The following is a 23,536-nucleotide window of genomic DNA, read 5'->3' on the forward strand; positions in this document are numbered from 1 at the left end:
AAGCGGGATCTCAGAACCTGGCCTTAAATATCTGGGCAGGATTGTATGGCTGGAGGGAGTCCTTCAGCTACCTTGGTCCCAAGACATTTCTGTTATTCAGTGGTTACCCTTTTATTGTGCTGCCCTGAATTATCTTATTTACTCCTCTGGCTGTTTCCCTAAAGGCAATTGCATTCTGCCAAGAAACAAAGGTGGGCTTAGCTTTCCAGAAAATGCAGAGCATCCTCAGAAAAGCACAGCATCTTCCAACACACACACACACACACACACACACACAGAGAGAGAGAGAGAGAGAGAGCGCGAGAGAGAGCGAGAGAGCGCCAGCTTAGCTAAGACATCACACAGGGCTTATCAGCTCAACCTTTAACTTCAGAATTAAGATGCTGCTGTTGAGCGCCAATTCTGAGTTTTGTAAAATACATCAAAGTACACAGAAACTGCTCTGAGAGGGATTCTGGGGCTCCAAATCCCTTTGAAGCTGCTGTTGCTGCAGCAGCAGCTCAGAGACATAAGAAGTTGCCTTATACTGAGTCAGACCTTTGACACTTCCAGCTCAGCATTGCTGACATTGATGGGCAGCAGCTCTCCGGGGTGTCAGGTAGGGGACATTCCAGACCTACCTGGAGATGCAGAGAACCAGACCTGGGACCTTCTGCATGCCAAGCAGGGGCTGTGCCTACTAAGCTTTGGCCCTTCCTGACCTAAGCAGCAGTTCTTGGCAAGGGTTAATGGGCAAGGAGGAGGAGAAGGAGGGCTCAATCTTCACACAGAATCACTGCATCCCATATCAAAATCTGGAGATGTCGGGGGATGAACCTGGAACCCTCTGCTTTCAGGGCAGATGTTCTGCTCTATGGCCCTTTTGGGACAGATACCCAGCTATCCCATTCATAGGCATGCAAAGTTGGAATAGACCATATGGAGCCAGAAGGGTGGAGAGCAAAAGTGTTTCCTTCTGGGAGCACGGAATTCAAATCTGGTTGGCACCCCATTGCTGGGAGTCAGCCTTGGCAGCAAAGGCCAGAGCTTTGATCTTATGCGAAGCAGCATAGACAGTGGAGAAGTGACTTGGGACTCACCTGCCGATACAAAAAAAATCCCTGCACTCAAGATGACGTTGAGTTTGCTCTTGTAGAACTCACTGGCTGCCACACAGAGACCTCCGAAGAACAGCAGACCCACACTCAAGATGGGGAAGATACTGGATGCTCTCACTGCACCTGGACGAGGAGGAGGAAGGAGAAGGGGAAGAGGCAAATCCTGCTCAGACTACACTCATAGAATCATGAAATCATAGAATTGTAATATTGGAAGCCACCACAAGGACCATCTAGACCAAATTCCTGCAATGAAGGAATCTTTTGCCCAACATGGGGCTCAAACTCTCGACCCTGAGATTAAGAGCCTCATGCTCTACAGACTAAGCGATCCCTCACATCATTACCGTAGCATGTTAGTTAAAGTACTAGTGGAGGCTGGTCCATTCAGGCGACTGGTATTATGACATATTTATTACATTTGTACCCCACCTTTTCCTCCAAGGGGCTCAAGGTGGTGTGTGTGGTTCTCCTCCTGCTCATTCTATCCGCATAACAACCTTGAGAGGTAGTGGCTGAGAGAAACAGTTATTGGCCAAAGTCACACCCAGGGAGCTTCATGGCCGAGTGGGGAGTCTCAGTCTATGTTAGTGCTGGTTTAGTTGCAGGTCAGCACGGAGACTCAGAGACGAGCAGTAAAGTTTTAAGGAAACAGAATACAAACAGAGAAACCTATGGGCAAGACTGGCCCCAGTAAAGCAGTCTTAAACTCCGTAGGAGAGGGCTCCCCCCATTGTGCTCTCTCTGCTTTTTGCTCTTGGAGACAAGACAGGGGAGCTGAATACAGTAGAACCAGCTGGCTCCTGTGAATCTATTGCAACCTCAGCCCCTGCCTCCTCCTCCTCAGCAGCCTGTCCTATATCTGCAGTGCTTTCTGCCTCTTCCTCCTCTCTCTCACTTGAGCCTGTTGCTTGTTCTGCATCCAACCATTCTGCCCCCTGCACCTTCATCCTCTGACCTGTCTTCCATGTCCCACCACCACTCCTCTGGCTTGAAGCCTTCCTCTTCTGAGGCTTCTCTAGGGGGTCTCTGGCTGGAGCTTCTCACCACTCCTCATCATCCAGCCAGTCCTTGACAGTCTAGCACTCTACTCATTATACATGGAAGAAAGGCCCACCCATCAATCTGGAGTGAAACGTCACTTAATTGTAGCTCTTGAAATCTTGCTTATTCTTTGGGGGATGCTGGTGAGGACCCTGAAATGGCCAGCTAAGGTCCTTGTCTTTAAAGAAACTAGTTCAGCAACTGCCTCTCTTAGATTCTAACCCTCACTGGCTACAGGACCCCAAGAATGGGAAGGGATTTGGGACATCACCCAGACTGCTCAGAAGCTCAGCTCTGGTGCAAGGACCAGAGAAGCACAGCTCAGTTCAGAGAAGCCTTGATTAAAGTTCCACCCACCAATGTCATGAACCCACCAGCTTAAAACCTGCCCAGGGCTTAGGCTTGCCTCCCCCTTAGTCTCTGTGCTGGCCTTGAAGAACTCAGTGGGATGTGGGGGGATGAAGTTGCTGTTAGTGTAGCTGCCCCTGGAATAGCATCTCTGTCAAGATGATATGACGAGCACTTTCTGGAAGCAATTGAAGACATTTTTGTTCTAACAGGATCTTTACCACGAGTGTCTCTTTGTTAGGGTTTTAGTCTTGTTTTAAACGAATTTGTTGTTTTTGTGTTTTAACTGGTTTTCTTTGTTAAAAAAAGTTTCTTGATTTTACATACTTAAGTAAATAATAGAATAAGTTTCCCCCTCCCCACTTTAATTTCCCCAACACAAGGTTTCAAAGCATATTTATTAAGAGTCACTTTAATAAAAGCTGTTCCACAGATTTCTATACATTTTTGGTGGTTTATAACCATGTTCCTTTGACAAAACATATGTCATATAGCTAAACCACATTTTGTTAAAGTTATTGGATTTCTTATGTTGTGTTATTTCCTGAACTTTGCTTGTCAATTTCTCCATTATAATCTCCGTTATAACTGCTTTTAATTACCTTGTGCATGAATTGCCCTGAGAGGGTGGTTTAGAAGGCAATGAAAATGGGTGGCCCCCACCCAACACTTACAAAGTGTTATATTCTGGGCCCTCCGCGCGCAGAAGTGGAATAGTGGGAAGTGGGAAGCACCCTCTAAGCACCCTTAAATTGCCCTTTGCCGCACTCTCTCCAATCCAGACCAAAAATACTGTATCCAAAAATATCCACAACTTGAACTGAAGCTCTGGGGTTGACTGCAGGCTGGAGGATGAGCTGAAAAGTGGCTGGCATTGCTACTGTACCGCACACATCAGCTGTTAGGCAGGGAGGCTGAACAGCCTAAAGAAAGTCTTGCTGCGCCTCCAGTCTCTTCAGGGCTTCCTCCGCCCTCACTGATATCCATTTCAGGCTCTGGGGAAGACTCTCCAGCTCTCACCAGCCACTTCCATGTTTGAATTGAATTAGTTATTTATCTCCTGGCGCCATGCGTATATGTGGTCGCGTGCATGTCGATCACATGTAAGTGGGGGGACGCCTGCACATTCATGATGAGGAGGATGAAGAAGGACAAGGAGCAGGAGGAGACAAAATGAGAGTTAGTTGGCTCTGCCTGTTACTGGCTCTGGCGCCACCTACTGTTGGGCTCCCTTCCTTCTGCCCCACCAGTCTCTACTGCTCTATGGAGACACATTGTGACAGTGAGTCTGTGAAGGGCGCTGTTCCCACATTGGTTCCGCTGCACACAAGCCAAATAATATCTCAACATGGGATCGGTTCTCCAGACTGACATAATTATTTCTTGCATTTTTGCTATTTCCTACATCTTGCCAGCCCAGGCAGCTGCCTAGATTTCTCCTCCTGATATTCAGGTAAGCCCTGGAGCTTTTAATTTACTGGGTACATTTTTTTGGGAGGACTAAATCCTCTGTCAAGTGATGGGGGGGGTGAATTTGTTTGGTCTGCTTGTCACAGAGGACTGACTCGAATTGACGTTTCCAAATTCTATTGTGGATGAGAATGCAACTATCACCTGGGCTATGCACAGAGGCGCCAGCTTCCAAGGGTGATATGGGGGGACGGGCAATGTCGTGTGTGTGACATTGTGTGTGATGTCAGGGCATCAGAATGAGCTGGGGGCAGAACCAAATGTGGCAACAGTATGGCTTCAATGACTGGCAGCTCCTCCTCCTGCCATTGCCATTGGTGGGGGGCTGCTTCAGTCCTCTTTCTCCTCCATGGCAAGAGGAGAAGGAGAAGGAGCCAGTCACTGAAGCCATGCCACGCTTGGCTCCATGCTCAGCCTCGTCCGCCCTCTGATTTTTTGGGACTTTAGGGGGGCATAGCACACTACTAAAAATATTGGAAGGTGACCGCAAGGGCTCGGCCCCCATGAGTTGGCACCCATGGCTATACAGTTTGGTTCAAAAATGTCTGCATAAAGATATGCATCTTTACAATAAAAATGCATACAAAATGCATATTTTGGGGAGGAAATGCACTGGGAAATGTGTATTTTCCAGGAAACGTTGGGTACAAAACACACATAATTTACATGTGGATTTTTCATGGGTTCTTTAGGAAAGTCTGCAAAAATAGGGGGCAGAACAGACTGAGGGAAACAGATAAGGATGGGGCTTAAGCCGATCTGTGCATCCCTTCACTCATCACATCCTGCCCAGGTGACTGGATCTTGAAACAAGTATAAAAACTTCTGATGAGGGATGGGGAGAAATTCAACTTTGTTTGCATTTGGATAAGAAACTGCCTAATTCACCCTTGAAGAACTGAATTTTGCACTTATTTAACAGTGCAGCTCTCCAGTCAAAAAAAAATGTAGAGAAATGCCTATATTAGGGGAAATAATGCATAAAATTGATGAGAATGACATTAAGTGATGCATTATATTAGGAAAACACAAGATGAGCCTGCTGGATCCAGCCACTGGTCCGTCTAGTCCAGCCTCCTGTTCTTACAATGGCCAACCAGATGCCCTCAAGTAAGACCTGAGCACAACAACAGCTCTCCCTGCTTGTGATTCCCAGCAACTGGCATTCAGAGGCATGATTTTCCAGTGCAAAAAATATGCCTGCCATAGAGAAATGTGTTTATCTGGAGAAATTCACACAGAAAAGCTGATAAAGTTTCATGTGGATTAAAAGAAGAAGAAGAAAAAGAATCCTCAAACTGCTGCAGAAATACGAATTGAATTTAATATTGGAAAAACGAGAGAACCAAAAGGGACAGATTCGCCTATCCCTTTCAGAGATATGATCTTTTAATGATGTCGGTCCAAGGGAGAAAAGGACACTGTTGCAAATGAACGAAATAAGGAAAGTGATTAGTTAATGCACTGCATTGAAAAATACACCCCACAACTTATTCTTAATGCTCAGGGAAAATTCAAAAAGCTCCTTTGAAAGTGGGATTCACACATACTCTGACAAGGAAATCTCCAGCTGGATTTTGCTGGCCACTCAGTTGTCTACAGGGGTGAGCCCCATCCCTTCTGTGTGTAGACCCCCCCCCCAACAAGCACAGAATTGTAGTTGCCCGGGAGGTTGTAAACCTTACGCAGGAGGTATTCAGCTGCATCCTGTTCATAGTCAGCATCCTCTGGGAAATGATTGATTTGCTTACAGATTCCTCTGAATGTCCCTAAGGAATAAAGAAGAGAAAATATGCTTAAGAACACCATAAGAGCTCTGCTGGATCAGACCCCTGGCCCAGGCAGTTCAGCATGCAATGCTGACAACCCCCCAAAAACCCTCACCCTCTTGCCCTCTGTTAAATTGTCTCAGTCCATCTTAAAACTGTCCAATATGGTGGCCATCACCAGATCCCAAGTGAATTTCATAGTTTTACTATGATAGGGCTGGAAGGCAACCTCAAAGGTTCGCCCACCCCCCATTGATGCAGAAAATACCTACAGCATCCCTGATAGGCTGCTATCTGGAATCTAAAAACCTCTAGTGAAGAACAGTCCACCATTCTCCAAGCTGTTCAGTTCCCCTGCCAGCCAATTTTGATTGTTCAGGTTCATAAGTCTGCTCTTCTAGCCAAAGGCCATGACAAACGTGTATTAGTCAACAGTATTGATAATATAGCACAGGACATACATCCATAAAATAAAAATCCATAATATAAAAAAGATTTTGCCAAGTTCCTGAGCATTGTGTACCTCTGACAGATCCAATTCTATTATTTTGCCTTTTTAAAATCCAATTTGCCAGCATCCACGCTGTAAGAGACAGAAGTTACCAGAGACACCAACACAATCAAATCAAATCAAGCCAAAACCATTTATAGTGATTTTATCTTGCTCCTTTTTCTTCCTTCCTTTCTTTTTTGGCAGACAGTGCATAGAGGGCCAATCTCTGTGTTACGCGGTTATTATTGTCACTCAAAAGAAACTGAACCATTTCTGCCGAGGTGTTGCTACTTGCTTATGTGAAGAGAGGTTTCAGAAAGTGATCTCTTGTGTCTCTATAATAAGGGGCAGGCTAATAGAGAATGAGAGATGTCTTCCATCTGAGATGGACCATAAATACCAGGTCTGCCTGAGTATAGGAGCTTGTTTTAGCAACCATCCAATACGGCAGTAGGTATCACATGGAGATACAGCTCAATAAAGTCATTTCTTAAGGAAACTGGTGAGAGTTTGGTCAGAGAACCAGCTCTAAAATGCTCTGTCCTCATGAGTGGGTATCAAGAGGGAAATCTGGTGTTTCTAATTAGTTGTAGGTCCCTTCTGGATTCTATCCAGAAGAGCCAATCCCTTAGTTGACACGTATTCAAGGTCAAAGCAGAGCTCAGATCTGGAAAATAATGATAGTCTAGAACATCTGGACAAGCTGCTTTCCAGAATTGGTTATCACCCAGTTCCATATAGCACAGGAAAATGCTCAATAGGCATATGGTAGTAGCAATTTAAAATAAATATCCTTTAACTGAGCACAGTCTGCTCTTGCCTTAATTGTTGGCCTCTCAGATTCTGTATGAAGAAGAGCTGCTAATATTCCTGATGGTAGAGAGTATAGCTTCTGAAAAAAATAATATTCTGCACAGTTTCCAAAATTTTAATGTAGTTCAAATCAGAGCAAGTGCTTTGCTACCAAATATCCTTAGGTTCAATCAGCTGCCCTTCCTTATTGCAACAGAACATCAATGTCCCTATGGCTTTCTGTGCTTTCACTTTCACTGTCTTCATATGACACCTCCAGGAGAGGGTTTCACTAAAGGGTACACCCAAGTATCTAAACGAGTGAATTTGTTCTATAACTTGCTGATCTAAGCACCATTTATAACTAGGACTGTGTCAAAAATCACAATCTTGGTCTTAATTCTTCTGTTAACAATATGTGCTGAACACCTCCAATAGATTTTTTTTTGGGGGGGGGGCAATTGGGAAAGAGAGAGGAGCACTAAATCATCTGCATACATCAATATTAAGATATTTCTGTGCCTAATTACCGGAGAGGGGGAGTTTGAATTGGCTAAATATGGTACCAGATTGTTAATATAAACGTTAAAAAGAGTGGGAGCCAGAGTGCAACCTTGTTTCACTCCTTATGACATTTTAAAAGCATCAGTCATACCACCATTTAAACCTACTCTGACCCTCTTTTCTGTATTACTGTATAGTTCTTGGATCAATAGCAGAAGTCTGCAGTCAATGTTAGCAATTTGAAATTTCTCCCACAGTTTGTTTTGATTAATAGAGCTGGATGCAGCAGAAAGATCAATAAAGGCCACATAAAGACTATCCTTAATGTTCTTAGTATATTTCCTTACAATACGGTTCAGAGTAAAACTTTAATCAATGGTTCTCTATCCTCTTCTGAATCCTGCTTGTTCTTCAGGAAAAATGTTATCTTGCAAACCAGTCTGATGATTTTTGAAGGAGATGCAATGCATATAGCTTTGAGATGTCTAACAAGCTAACTGGCTGATAGTTTTGTGGATCCTTCCTATCACCTGTCTTATATATCAGGAAAATGATACTCATTTTCCATCCAGAGGGCATTTGGCTCATATTGTTGATGGTGGTAAATAAGCCAGCTGAGATAGACACCTGCCATTCTAAATATCCCTTAGAGAGCTCAGGTGGAAGCATATCTTCTCCAGGAGCTTTATTTGATTCCAGGCAGGAAATGAGGGCCTTTATCTCAGTGAGTAGAGCATGAAACTCTTAATCTCAGGGCTGTGGGTTTGAGCCCCACGTTCATGAAAGGTTCCTGCATTGCAGGAGGTGGGGCTAGATGATCCTTGTGGTCTCTTCCAACTCTACAATTCTATGTGTCTATGATTACAGGAGCCTGGCTGCCATTCAAGTAGGTTTGAGAAATTCTCACACACTGCTGGTACATGTGATTGCCCAGACTGACCACCAAATATATTGGAGAAATATGTCACCCAGTCAGAGGCAGGAACTGAGATTTCCTGTGATGATCTCACTTCATTTAAACCCTGGGCCACCAGCTCCCAGAAATTGTCTTCCCTCTGTTCCATCACTGCTAGTCCCAATCCCTGCCGCTGGGTTTTCGTATATTCAACTTTCTTGCTTTTGAGCAGACTCTTGTGTTCCAATCTATGTTTGACCAAATTTTCCATGGATTCTTACTCAAATCCTTAATAGCCTTAGCCAAAACTTTCCTAGCCATTTTGCATCGACCATCAAACCAGCCAAGGTGTGTTGATTGTGTGTAGTTATTACTTGTAGAAGTTATCTCATAGGGCCTGAGTTCTGTGACAATTTGCTGGAAGGCACACTGGCGGAGGAACGGGGGCGGGGGGGAGAGACAGGGGAAGCGCATCGCCTCCGGCACCATCGGGGAGGGGGGTACCATTGTGGCTACTCCCCACTGCGCCAGGCACCATGCCCCTGAGGGCGGCAAGCCACATCTCCAGGACGCATGCCATTCCCCCACGGGTGGCATGCCATGCCCCCGGGATGCACGCCCGCCCGCCCCTGTGGGCGATGTGCCATGCCCCAGGACGCACACCACACCCTGCAGGGCGGCGTGCCACACCCCTGGGATGCATGTCAGCCATGCCGCCATTTGCTCTCTGCCGCCAGTGCTGGAGCATGCAGCTTTGCCACTGGGAAGGCATCAACCTGATTTGGAGATTTGCTCATAAAAAGTTGGTGCAAACTCATCAGATAGTTACTATATAGTGTCTTTTGAATATTGCTGTTCTCTCTGTGAGAGCATTTCAGTCTTTTCACACCCTTTATTTCTCCACACACTCCTGCAGATTTGGTGGTTGGTATGCGTTCTATGAAAGGACATGGGGTCACTGATATTTGAAAGCAATCACTTTCTGTTTGTTCTAATACTTCAAAGGTGTTCTCAGCAGTGAGTAATGAAGGAGGGACTATAATGTGATCGATAGCACTTCCACCATGTCTGCTCAAATAAGTATATTGACCCTTAGATATGTCTGCAGGACTCCCGTGAGGAATATAGGAATTATGTTGGAATACAAATTCCAACATTTTCAGGCCTGTGTATTATATTTCTTGTACAAATAACAATATTAGGTTAGGAAAATATTTCCCAAGCCTAAAGGTACCGAAAGTTCCTCTCTAATTGCTCCAGTCCACAAAACGTATAAATGCTGAGGGGAATTTATGACTGATCTGCTCTGGTTCAGGATCTTACATCTGCCCAAATCTTGGTGGTCAGGGCCAGACAATTAGTAGGGAGAAGGGAGATATTTATAAAGAAAAGAAAGATTCCTAATTCAGTTCTGCTTTGTATTGACAACCGGTAATTATTTTGAATTCCAAAATCTGCTATCAAAACTTCCCCTGCCAAATGATATTATCGCACGCCACCTCAAACTCCAAGCGATATGAGATTCCAAGGGTTTCAGGCACTTGCCCAGGGTTCGTGTTTCCTTTCAAAGGAGGTGCAGTGGTAGGGCTGCCATATTTAAAAAAGTAATAACCAGGACACCTTGAAAGTTGTTGAGCTATTTTTAAGAAGACCTCAAAATTGTTGAGTTGAGTTTTTCATTTTGGAGACAGTAGTGTCTTTATGATAACTGGTTTATTTACATATATATACAGCCTGAGCCTATGCTGGAGGAGTTCACAGCATCAACACTCAAAGACAGTTTTGCTTCTTCCACACACAGAGGCGGAGCAACCTGCTCTGGTACCCAGAGTGGTGCACATCCCAGGGGGCGTGGTGCGCGCCTCGGGAGGTGCCGCCGATTGGGGGTTGGCATTTTGTCACTCCTCCTTTGGAATGGCGCTGGGGCGGACCGCCCCCTGCCCCCACCTTGCAACGCCACTGCTTCCACAGCCACAGCCTTCAATTCCTTCAGAAATCAGGCATGGTTCTCTCTCTCTGCCTTTCTAGCCTGTAGCCTTTGCACCCAACATCTAGCTCACATAACCTGACTCTCCACTCTGGCCTTTTGTCTTTCTAACAAACAGTTAAGGGAGCGAGGCCCAGGCATTTGCCCTCTGGCAGAGAGCCACTTTCTTTGTTACCTTAAGGACACATACTTAGTGGACCATTACCAGGCTGGCCTGACTAGTCCTGCAATTGAATCTGTGCTGGATCCAGGAATCAGAAACGGGACTTAAGCATACAGCCTATTCCCTCAACTCATTACAATATAAAGGTAGTCAGGTCCCCACTTCCTTGGCCCCTTTTAAATTTCTCAACAGCTGACTGGTTAAAAGAGTTATGACCCTGTAAGTGGGGAGGAGGGTTAAGTTTGTGCGACCAAATCTCTTGCAAACATATTATATCAAATTGCTGGAGCATACAAATATGCTTATCTGCCTTCTTATTATCCCTACCCGTCAGGTTCCATGAAAGAATATTAAAACATTTCTGGATGTTTTCTAATCAGTTATGGTATCTTAGAGGAGAGCTGAAGGTATCATAATATGCTTTTCTGTAATTACCCCTAGGCCTGGATTTATCATGAGTGTTTGTTAATGGATCATCCCTTTGATATCTGGAAAATGGATTGCTAGCAGGGTAGTTTGGGGGCATATTTCTATTTTGGGCATATTTTTCCCAATACCTGCATTTGGGCCAATATAATGAATCTTGCCTTCTTGTCTATTGGAGCATATCTGGATATCATTAGGCTAGGTGACAAGTGCAGGACACTTGTGACTTAAGAACTTCTTGTTCCTTCCTCTCAAACTGCCTTTTCCAGACTGGGGTGCGGGGAGTTATTTGGACAACCTTTTAGTTTGAATAACAGCTCTCTGTCAGCAAACATATAGAGAACAAAATTTATCCCATCAACCATTTCCTAAATCCAGGGAAGTCCCTACAATGGCTTGAATTCCGTCTTGCAGTTCAGAATCTTTTTTCATTATTCCACTGGGTTTCTTCACTGGCCAGTTATGAACAACCACCTGTAGAACATCTGGGGACCTCTTTCTAGAAGAATCATCACTGGAAACTGGACTTCCCTCCTCATTCGCTATCTTTCCAAGTACAGTGGTACCTTGGTTTAAGAACAGCTTAGTTGGATTAAGAACCCTGCAAACCTGGAAGTAGGTGTTTTGGTTTGTGAACTTTGCCTTGGAATAAGAACATGTTTCACTTCCTGTTGAGTGTGTTCCATTTGTAAATTGAGTTCCCCGCTGCTATGGGAAAGCATGTCTTGGTTTAAGAATGCTTTGGTTTAAGAACGGACTTCTGGAATGGATTAAGTTCGTAAACCAAGGTACCACTGTATGTTTATTAATCCACTGTTCACTGCCTTTTCCTCCTGTCTTAAGCTGTAGAACAGAAAATGTGGAGTGCTGACCTGAAGCCTTCAGACTTCCTCCGAAAGATCCCAGATTGGGGTTTGAACAAATTAGATTAGGTGATGTGCCACGATCATTTCCTTGGATGGTAGCAAGTGGGTTATCAGCATACCCATCGCCTTGGATCTGAAGGGATTAAGAATGGGAAACCACTCCTCCAAGTCCATTTGGAGCATTTATATTGGTGTAAAAGCAGATTTCTGAGTTCAGGTTCCAACCTTGATCAATGCCATTTAATTGTTTGGTTACTGAATCTGATAGGGACTTAGCGAACTCGCACCTATCCTCGTATAGGTCTACCTTCAAACCATCACTAACTACAGTTTCTTTGCTGGTAGGTCTTATCCACGGGGCTACATTCAGAATTCCTGACCTGTATACCAATTATGGCATTCAGGCCCAAAACTTCATTTCCCAACGCATCAGGAGATGTCGGTCACATAAAAGTTCCCCTGATGAAGGAGATTCAGTCTCTGTTGTGCCAAGATTGTTATTATTCCTAGAAGAGGTGTCATTATATGGATGAAGCTGAGGTTGCCTGGGAGCATATAAACCAACTTCTAACAAGTCCAGATCAATAGACCAGTTAGCTAAGCTTTCATTAGAGTAATATGCAGCAAAACCCCTGACTTAGGCTTCTCCATGACTTACACACTCAAAATGTAAAAGACCAGGGCAGTCTGTGTAAGACATATCAATTTCATCTTGCTACAATCACTTACTTTGATTGTAAGGAAATTCTTCCCAACATTTCACCTAAATTGCAGCCTACAAAATTACAGTAAGACAAATTAAAATATTAATAAGAACATCAGTAAATATGCTGTATCCCTTGTAACTCCTGCAACTGGGGTGGTTCTCGCATCCTGCCTTTCAGTGTTGCTTCGGGGGGGGGGAAGGGGGGCAAGTAAGACGGTTCTGGAAGTCACAGGAGGTGCACAAATAGGAGATGATACTTTTTAGGAGCAAACCTTGCTGGATTTGTTTGTGCTTTTGGGTGTGTGGCCATATATCGGCTGCCTCGCTCAGCACCACTGCAGAAAGCGGTCTCTCCTCTGCACATAGCATCTCCCTTTCCCCTAAGGGCCAGGCTGGCTCAGCATGCAGCGGTTTGAATCCAACTCAGTTCCCTCGAATTCACATTGCTCACTCATTTCCAGAAACGGTCTCCTGGCCTGGATTCCTCGGCAGCTGCTTTAACTCTTTCTCACCCTGCCCTCCCAGCCTTAGGAAGCAAGCCAGTCCTATGGAACACTCCCCAGATGGCCCTTCACCACCCAAGACAATTCCCCTAAACTAGATCCAAAGCCTGGAATCATAATAGACAGTGCAGCTCATCAACTAAAGCACGCCCTGGAGATTAAAATCAACCCTACAAGACCAGCTCTTTCAGACCCTCGCTGCGCTTCCACAGCAGTCCCCAGCTGAAGGTCGAGGATCTCCCATTCCTAGCTGGGAGTAGGGAAGGAGAGGGAGATTCAACTCAGTTTGTATTTAAAGGCGGACATGACTTAATTCACACTTTTTGAAACTATACATAAACCGAAACACAGACAGCCTTCAAAATCACAATGCAATTCTCTCTAATATGCATAAAAATGGAAATATAAGGTAGAATGTGCATAGAAAGACATATTTTAGTAAACATAACATTTTAAAATGCATTCAGGGAAATTGCCTCGCAAAAATATGAATATAACACAAAACTCCATTAGGATGTAAAGTTATTTGGGGGGGGGGAATCATACTAAAATGCTGGTGAATTTTCGTGGGGACTTTAACAACAACAAGAACAACAGCTAACTGATGTGAAAATGTGGAGATCTGGACTTAAGAATGGAGAAATGAAAAAGTGAGACAAAAAAAATGGGCATATTTGGCTCTTTCTAGCTGGGACTTCTTCCAGATATCCCCTTTCATCCCACCCCTCCCACTGCTGCTACACTAATTTCTTTATTTGGATTTATATCTTTTCGTTCCAGAATGAATCCCCAAGTCTCAGAAGGGCAGCAGCAGATCAGTCCTATCTAACGTGTCGCCTCCCAGATGCTTTGGAATGCAGAGCCCCTCAGGTCACATTTCTTGCTTGAAAAGTGTTTGCTGCTATCCAGCTAACTGTGTTACACTTCCTCTGTAGAGAAACCTTCTGCCTAAGCAGGGCCATTTCGACCATTAGGCAAAGAGAGAGATGAGGTGCAGGCAGATGTTGGAGGTTAGGGCTGTGTCTCATTATGCTGCACTTGCTACCTCTCAGAAGCCAATGTAGGATGTTTGCAAGCTAACCACCTTGTAGGAAGAATTAATGATTAGTCAGTTTCTGTGTATGAATGGGGAAGGGCTGAGGTGCCATCTTCTTAAGGGGGTTGAGGGGGCCTGTGTGTGATGCTGCACATCATGATGTCATGACACTGCGCGACATCAGGGGGTGGAGCCAAATGCCCCCTGAATAGTAATACTTTCTTGTGGTGGGGGACTGCTTCTGCCCTTAGGAGTTTGCATGCCTGGGGAAAGGGCGCCATCATGTCAGGTAGCAAAATGCATTGAGCCTGCCCCTGCCTAAGCAGCTTCGTAGGAAGACTTTGAACAGGAGTCCTCCCTTCTTGGCTCTGGAAGTGGAACCAGATCAGACCACACCTTCAGAGTCCTCGCTAGACATGGCTCCTAGTTTCTTGCATTCTTTGTCCCCAGTCAAGCTTCACTTCCGTAATAATAATAATAATAATAATAATAATAATAATAATAATAATATTTTATTTATATCCCGCCCTCCCCAGCCAAAGCTGGGCTCAGAGCGGCTAACAACAATAAAAGTAACACAGTTTACATAAAATCACAATCAATTAATTGAAATGCATTCCAAAATCAATTCATTCTAAAATCAATTCAAAATCAAATTAATGGCAACCATTGGGTTAGAGTTCTATGTGGATTACCGAAGGAGGGGGTCAGACTGTGCCTTGGCCAAAGGCCTGGTGGAACAGCTCTGTCTTGCAGGCCCTGCGGAAAGATGTCAAGTCCCGCAGGACCCTAGTCTCTTGTGACAGAGAGTTCCACCAGATCAGGGCCACGGCTGAAAAAGCCCTGGCTCTGGTTGAGGCCAGCCTAACCTCCCTGTGGTCTGGGAGGTGTCCCCAACCCCAGTCTGGATGGTGTCCCCATCCCCGTCCAAAGAGGCCTGCTATTTGAACAGGCCCCAAGCGAATGACTACAGCACAGATGATCCCTTCTCTTCTGCTGTGCTTTCTCCCTGGTTATGGGTGTGTGAATCTGTGGCTGGTCCTGATCCACCAATGACTCTTGTGAAAACCACATTTCAGGAGGATTGAAATTAATGGGAATGGAGCCTTGTTGGAATGCTGATACGTTGACCACCTTACAGAGTTTGTCCCTAGTGGTTCCATGGCGTGGTTGGGTGGGACTTGAATCAAGGCCTCCTTGAACTGAGCTGAGCTCTCTGGTCACTGCACTTGGTGTGCTTCTTCCCCCCGCAAGACTGACGTGGCGAGAGCAAGCAGATCAGGCAGCACGATGATGCACTCTGACACGCACCCCTGGCATACAGGATGGGGCCTTCCATTTGTGGGCTCCCTCCTGGGGTTAATGTGCAAGCAAAGACACTTGCCAGCTGTCAGAGGATGGCATGTTGCAAGAGCGGGGCATTGTCAAAGCAGAGGAGGATCATTGCAATAATGAACAAACATCATTGCCTTCCTTGGAGATTGATGGCAGCCAGCAAAGGACCAAGAGGACGAAAGGGGGGGAATTAGATTCAGTTCACATTTAAAGGCTAACTCATCTGATTCACACTTTTTGGAACAAGATGCAAACTGAAACACAGTGCTGTCCTTTGAAATTCACACTTCTCTGAATTTTGCAATGCAGTTCTCCAGTCAAGCAACATTTACAAGACTGCATACAGTGGGTTTAAATGCGCATAAAAACGCACTTATTAAAGTGGAAAAAAGCATTATATGAGAGGAAATGGCTTTCTAAAAAATGTATATAGGTATGCAAAATTGTGACCATTAGGATAAATTCATACTGTAATTTTCATGAGAAAATAATAATAATAATAATAATAATAATAATAATAATAATAATATCCACAAACTGAGGTGGAGCTGTGAAGAACTGAATTGAAGGTTGGAAAAATGAGAGAAGCTGACATGGAGAGCTCTGGCTACCCGCAGCGTGCCTCCTTCCTAGGGAGGGAGGAGCAATCAAAGAAGCCAGCAAATTCCGTCCACCAAAGCAACCCAGATTCGGTGCCAGGCGCCAGGAAAAATGGAATTCAGCCCATGGAATAAGTCATGCGAGCTAAGCAAATTAGCCGCTGGTTGCTTAGCTGTTGCACGGTTTGGCCTGATTTCTGCTTGCCACTGGGAAGGGAAACAAAGTCCTGCTCAGACCTCCCGCTTGCCTCCCCACCCTAAGTTGCCAGTCTGGGCGGGCCTCCTTCCATGCAAGTCTGGTTGTGTTTTTAGAGTTTGCACCCCCGGGGGCCCTTATCAAAGTCCCATCACCCTCATAATGTCTGGGTCTGGCAGGTGGGGGCTGGATATAGAGCCTCTTCGCTGGTGGCACCCAAACACCAAACTTTCCCCAGGGAGGTTTGCCTGCTGCCAAGCCTATTTTTCCCATTCTACTGGAATCCCCCCCCCATTTATTTTCCTAGGCCTTTTCCATTTGTGATTTCCGGTTCTAAACCGACTGCGAACTAGCTTTGCTGCTGTGATTTACAGAATGTTCATGTTTTGGTTTCGTTTTTCCTTGTGTTTGATTCTGCATTGTAAACTGGTATGGAACCCAAACTTTCACCATGATAACACCGTCAGGTCTGTGCTGGAAAAGCACAAGGAGGCGTGGCTCAATTGCTGGGCTATTTAGATTCCAGGGAGCAGGAATTTGGAAGTGTTGTAGTGGCAGATGCAGGCGAGTTGATGCCCCTGGAAAGAGGTATTTTTACCAGGACAGTGGGTGGTGATTCCTGGTGTTTCAGTCTGAAACTGAAACTAGCTTGTAACTGAGCTGAACCATGGCCCATGGCCCACTGTTTGACTTTTGCTTGTATCCTCCACTTAATAACTGGTCCTACACTGTGCTTTCAACTGAGACTTCCCTTCTCTCAACAAATAAGGCTTGTGCCAAGGAGTTGTAGACTTGGAAGGGAGCCAAAGGGTCCAAGCCCTGCAATGCAAGAATCACAGCTAAACTATATACTATAAACTATATAAATATCCTGTATGCTTTAAATTTATTTATTCACGCAGCTATTTCTGGACCATTAAAATTGTATTGGCAAGCGCCACCTTTTACAGTGAATATTGTACTACAGAAGAAGAAGAAGAAGAAGAAGAAGAAGAAGAAGAAGAAGAAGAGGAGGAGGAGGAGGAGGAGGAGGAGGAGTTTGGACTTGATATCCCGCCTTTCACTCCTCTTAAGGAGTCTCAAAGCGGCTAACAATCTCCTTTCCCTTCCTCCCCCACAACAGACACCCTGTGAGGTGAGTGAGGCTGAGAGACTTCAGAGACAACTGTGACTAGCCCAAGGTCACCCAGCAGCTGCATGTGGAGGAGCGGGGAAGCGAACCCGGTTCACCAGATTACGAGTCCACTGCTCTTAACCACTACACCTTGCTGGGATATATTGTGTTGTTATGGATTTCTGTGTTAGCATTTTAGGCTGTTTTAACCGCTTCACAGTATATTTTTTATTGTCCCTGCCCACCCCTTTGGAATAATTAAATAAAAAAAAGATAAAAGAAAATGGGTGTGTATGAAGATCTTGCGCTCAGAGTGTTTCCAGAAAGTTCTCTTATTGGGGCCCACAAAACATTGTCATTCATGCACTTGTATCCTACATTGGTACAGAACACCTGTGTGTTTCTCTTTTGTGCTTGTGGGCAGATGCTTTGTTGCTGAGAGTCACATTTAGAAACCCACACAGGGTGGTAAAAACCTTTAGGGCTTGGAAGAAGATGGGCCCAAGGCAGAGGAGTATTTGATTCAAGCTCCACACTTGTTCACGATCAACATGAAGGTCAGATTTTGCATTCCACTTTTTTGGGTGGTGAAAGAATACCTCTTCCCTTAGTAACTCATAAGGTATGGCTCCCTCTCCTCATTGCTGACTTCTGCTTATCTTCTTCCCATGCCCACATTGCTATAGTGGGAGATTTGGATGAGCAATGCGTATAAAATCTACTCCCCCCCCACCCTCTCTGTCTTCCAGTGATTTAAAACCGCAGACAGAGAAAAGGTGTCTTTGGTCTTCCTCCTTTAAACATATTCTGCAAGGGTAGCAAGAAAACCTGGCACTGGAACCGGAGTGTCTCGTGATCCCATACAGTCATGGCTGGTGCTCATTGGATCTGATGGTGTGGAAGGCATCAGTAGGTGGTGCTAGAGCCAATGGGAGGCAGAGCCAGCCAATTCTGGCTTTGCCCTCATCCTTCTCCAGGGTCTCCCTGGACTGATTATAAGTAAGAAAGCAGGCAGACATGGGATGGGAGGTGAGGATAGGCTGAGGTGGGTAGGGCAGTGCCTCACTAGCCCCCATGGACCAGCCTCCGCTGCCGTTGCGGCTTTAGACTATGCAGCAAAATGGGTTTTGTAGTACTCCAGTGATCTAGGAAGCACACTGTACGAGCACAAAGTAATCACTGGCACCATGTGCGGGTCAGGCATTACAAGATCCCAGTGCTCTAGGAAAATGACCAGGCAGTGGCAAAAAAACATGTCTCCTTCCACCACCATCAGAACCAAGCCCAAAAACAGCCTGCGCAGCTGGCCTGGCGTAACAAATAATTGTCAAGAATAATTAGAAGTTGAAAAAATAAGATGACAGCAGAATAGCCCAGCAATCCCAAAGAACAATACAGTGGTATCTCGGGTTACAGACGCTTCAGGTTGCAGACGTTTCAGGTTACAAACTCCGCTAACCCAGAAATAGTACCTCGGGTTAAGAACTTTACTTCAGGATGAGAACAGAAATAGCATGGCGGCGGCGTGGCGGCTGTAGGAGACCCCATTAGCTAAAGTGGTGTCTCAGGTTAAGAACAGTTTCAGGTTAAGAACAGACTTCCAGAACGAATTAAGTTCTTAACCCGAGGTACTACTGTAGCAGATAACAGTTTTTGTGTGTGCCCTCCTGCTCCGACCCAAACCTTTGTCCCCCTCGCACCAGCCTAACTGGGCCAGTTCGGGTTTTTGATCATGCATGTGTGTATCAGCCACAATCAGGAAGTGGCCCCCAGCAGCTTTCCACTGGGGTGATGTGGCCTCCACTCCTGATATTGGGCCTTGGGACAGAAGGGTCCTATAGAGGTGCCTGAGGCTGACAAGCCCTTGGGACAGTGAACCCCAAAAGGCAGGAAGTTTGTGGAGGTGGCTCTCTCCAATTAGTCAGAGCTGGGAAGCCAGATCTTTCATGGCAGGTTTTCTGTGGAGTTGGAAATGACAATCTGAGCTCCTTAGCACAGCCTCTCAGCTCACACTCTCCCACAAGGGCATTAAATTAGAAAGAAACATATTTTTTTGGGCCAATTTGAAATGCTTTCTTAAAGGGTAGTGCTGGCTGAAGTATCAAGTAAGAGACGACTCTTTGTTAGAGCTTTTCCTCTCCCACAGACAGGATTCTTCATGTTGTCTCCTGAAACTCAGACTTCAGGAACCCAACCCAGCAGTCCTGCCCAATGCCCAGTGGAATCAGGACATCCTGGGGATGGTTTGAGAGTGTCTGTAAGTGGGGGGGGGGGCTTGCCTCTTTTTCAATGCAAACCCCCTTCCTCCCACTTTGCCCTCCTACACTCAGAAGAGAAGACAGTGAAATTAGGCAAGTCACTCCCACCCACAGTAGAGTTGCTTAGAAACCTGGGTGGTGGGTGCTCTTTAAGATGAGAAAGTAGCAGGAGGGAGAGAGGGAAATTTAGAGATTCCCTGCAAAATGAAACCTTGTGCCTAACTTATAATTTATAACGGCATCTGTTCCATTTTCACAGAGTTTGCATTTGAAAAGTCAGCAGAGAACTCCTGCAGTTTCTTCACCAGGACTTGAGTCCCCACCCCCACCCAGCAGAGAACTCCCTCCTCCAAGAAGCAGGCAGCAATGGTCCCAGGTCCCAGGACAAAGCCTCCTCCAGCCTTGCAACCTGAGAGACCTTGAGCATGAGATGCAACTGATCATAAGAACCTAAGAATCTATAGGTGGCTGCTGGAGCCAGCCAATGACCCATCTTGTCCAACATCCTGTTCTCACAGGGGTCAACCAGATGCCTGTGGAAACCAGCAAGCAGGACCCAAGCATAAGAAGCATTGCTGGTTCCAACTGCAAGTAGCCATGGGTAGCTCTCTCTTCTACAAATTTGCCCAATTCTCTTTTAAAGCCATCCAGGTTGGTGGCCCTCACTGTCACCTGTGGGAGCAGTAGATCAGAAGAGAGAAGTTCTGCATGCCCAGCCAATGTTCTTCCACTGGCCTATGGTCTCTGAGCCGGGTGGAGAAACTGCAAGCCTAGTGGTCGAGGGAGCCCAAGACATTCATTGACCATGGACATGACATCTCCCAGGACAATGCTATTGCAAGTGTCCAACACAGAGCTCCTTACGGTGAACTGCTACTGTGTATTAGGCAAGAGTGGGTCTTAGGATTCACTGGAACATAGGAAATTGCTTTATGTCAAGTCAGACTTAGGTCAGTCTTGTCTACCACTGACTGGCAGAAGTGCTCTAGGGATTTAGACAAAGGAGGAATGGCTGCTGGAAGGAGCGCAGAGAGAAGAAACACCATGGTGCACCTGTTAGGATATAGTTCCTTTCCACCTTAAAAGGGTACAGGCATGACTGTTGTGTGTCACATGCCTGTTTACTTCCAGCGCTTGTTGGGAACTTCCATTTGTATATAGCTTTTATATTGCTGCTGTTTTTTGCTGGACACGAAGGGAAGCAGACATGTTTTTTCCTTTGTTCCCGCTGCTGAATAAAATGCTGTAATATACTGCTTACACATGGCTCTGTCTGCCTCTTCTGCTGTGAGAAGATTTTTTCACTCTGCTGATAGAGCGTGCACGGGTCTCTAAACGTATCTGAGGCTTGTGTCACCGATTGATGCTGTTCCAAGGGAGACCGGTGATCATCCGGCTGCCGGCCAGTGGCTGGAGCCTGCTGGGGGCCTGCCTGATGCCCCCGTCTCCCTGGCAGTATCCCAACAGCACCTGCCCCAGCTGCAACTAAACATGTCTCTCCCATATCAGTCTCTACAGCCACAGCAGGCGCTGTAACTTTCCAATGGTTTGACTTTAGTGCTGATGGCTTACTTTTCCATTGTCTGAGATGACGGATGTCAATATGAATATAAATATATGACTCTCCCAGCCTACCTGGAGATGCTGTTGGAGACTGAACTTGGGAGCTTCTGCAGGCACAGCAGATGCTCTTCCAGGCATTCAGCTGCTTTTCTAGGGCTGGGTTTTTTAATCCATGTTCAGATGACATTATCTAAAATACAGATGTATCCTGTAGTTTGTTATAAGAGCTGGTGTGGTGTAGTGGTTAGACTGTTGGTCTAGGACCTGGGAGACCAGAGTTCTAATCCCCACTTGGCCATTAAGCTCATTGGGTGACTTTGGGCTTGTTGTGAGGATAAAATGAGGCAGGGGGAAACTACTTTGAGCGCCTTGGAGAAAAAGGAGGGATAGAAATGCAAAAAGTAACTAAAACAGTTCAAATTCAAACAGTTGGAAGAAGAAAGATAAAATCAGGGGGCTGACACTGAACTTGTAATGTAGTGTTGCAGGATGTGGGGGCTGAACTCAACTGATCTCCTGCGATTCCTTCCATTCTTGTGATTGTAAATGTGGGTCAAAGAAGGTTGGCCAAGTTTAGCCAGGCAGATCCCCTTTGTTAGGGAAATTATAGGCTGGTGGCTCAGACTAGCTGGCTTCGACAATGGCTGAGGAAACGGCCAGAGAGAAGCAGGTAACAAAAGGACAGACTTGGCAGGTGTTTTCTTTTTTTGGAGCCAGACACAGAAGGGAGTCTGAGAAAAAGTTACAGGTACTTTGGGGTGCAGCTGCCTGTTTCTCGGCAAGACCTGATATGGGTGCAGTGAACTTAGTCTGCCTGCTGGAGGGGTTGAACGGCTGCAACGTGTATATCTGTAAATGAACACAAATGTTACAAAAATGCCAAAAGCCTCCCGTGGCCTCATGCCAAAAAGAGATCAAACCTGGTGCACATAATACCGGTAATACATTGGAAAGAAAAGCTATGTCGTTGCAAGGAGGCTTTCATTTTGGGGAAGGGGGAACAATGCTCTGATTCTCCCTTGGATACCTGATTCTCAAAGGAGAGAGAGGGGATGGAGGAAGGGGTGTGTGCTTGTGGGCGGGTGGAGTGAGTTAGGGCGGAAGGGATGTGGGGAGAAAGTTTCACAAGCACCTGCGTGGTGCTGGCATCTAATCCTCTCCATGTGGGCAGGGGGCTCCTAGCCGTGCACATCGCTGGGTTCCGTGCCAGCGCCAGTCTATTTTATCCTCTGACATTTATCTTGGATTTTTTTTTTAAAAAACCTCCCCTCTATTCATTAAAACCCTAAGATAGTTCCCATGGCAACCACCTAGTCATGTGGCATCCAGAAATATTCTCAGACTTCGGAGGAAACACCGTAAAAATAATATTTAAGCAAAGAGAAAAGGATCATGGATTGCTTGGAAAGTGGCGCCCACACTCTGCCACCCTCCCACGGGGCTCTGCCAGAGGAGAGCAGGGCCTTTTCTGGCCATCGTGGAGGAAAAATGGGCTTGCCTGCCTCTGGCTGAGCTGCGAGGTGGCAGCTGAGACCCTTTGGGGACAGGTAGGTTGGAAGGCAGGGAGATCAAGAGTAGGCGGAGTCAGAACCAATGATAGGCAAAGCCAGCCCTGATTGGTTGTTAGGGAGAAGACAGCACCTCATTCATAAGTACCTCAGAAGAGCCTGCTGGATCAGGCCAGTGACCCATCTAGTCCAGCATCCTGTTCTCACAGCGGCCAAGCAGATCTGCATATAGGACCTGAGCACCAGTCACTCTCTCCCCTCTTATCGTTCCCAACATTCGGCATTCAGAAGCATTACTCTGGCTAGTAGCTTTGATAGCCTTTTCCTCCATGACTGAAGTGGTGCACAAGATGGATTACCAACTCCTGAGTCCCACTGGTTTGTCCCAACAGAAAGTACAGTGGTACCTCTGGAGGCGAACAGGATCCGTTCCAGAGCCCCGTTCGCACCCTGAGTAGAATGCAACCTGTATATGCACATCTGCGTGGGTCGCGTTTCACCGCTTCTGCGCATGCGTGTGATGTCATTTTGAGCGTCTGCGCATGTGCGAGCGATGAAACCCGGAAGTAACAAGTTCCATTACTTCCGGGTTGCTGCGAAGCGTAACCTGAAAACGCTCAACCTGAAGCATATTTAACCTGAGGTATGACTGTATGACACAGGAACAGCTGGCAGTTTGAATGCAGAAACCCAGCCACTTAAGAACATAGGAAGAGATGACCACTGCTGGATCAGGCCAAAAGTGCCCCATCAAGTCCAGCACCCTGTTATCACAGTAGCCAACCAGATGCCTGCCTCTCCTTGGAAACCTGCAAGCAGGACCTGCAAGCCCAAGAGCGCTCTCCCTTCCCACGGTTTCAAGCA

The 23,536-nt window shown here is 45.9% G+C and overlaps 1 protein-coding gene across 2 annotated transcripts in view; it reads right to left on the minus strand.

Annotated features, from left to right (window-relative positions):
* Positions 1-23,536, minus strand: part of CACNG3 (calcium voltage-gated channel auxiliary subunit gamma 3) — a 67,384-nt gene that overhangs the window by 4,493 nt on the left and 39,355 nt on the right. The window contains exons 2-3 of one of the 2 annotated variants that reach the window (XM_053365911.1): positions 5,645-5,728; positions 1,080-1,214 (exon numbers count right to left, since the gene is read on the minus strand). In XM_053365911.1, coding sequence (XP_053221886.1) covers positions 1,080-1,214; positions 5,645-5,728 — 219 coding nt within the window. Of the gene's footprint in view, positions 1-1,079; positions 1,221-5,644; positions 5,729-23,536 lie in introns of both variants that reach the window. The other variant, XM_053365910.1, reaches the window with a different exon arrangement.

The sequence above is a fragment of the Podarcis raffonei genome, chromosome 14 (assembly GCF_027172205.1).
Source record: "Podarcis raffonei isolate rPodRaf1 chromosome 14, rPodRaf1.pri, whole genome shotgun sequence".
In the NCBI taxonomy this organism is placed as follows: domain Eukaryota; kingdom Metazoa; phylum Chordata; class Lepidosauria; order Squamata; family Lacertidae; genus Podarcis; species Podarcis raffonei.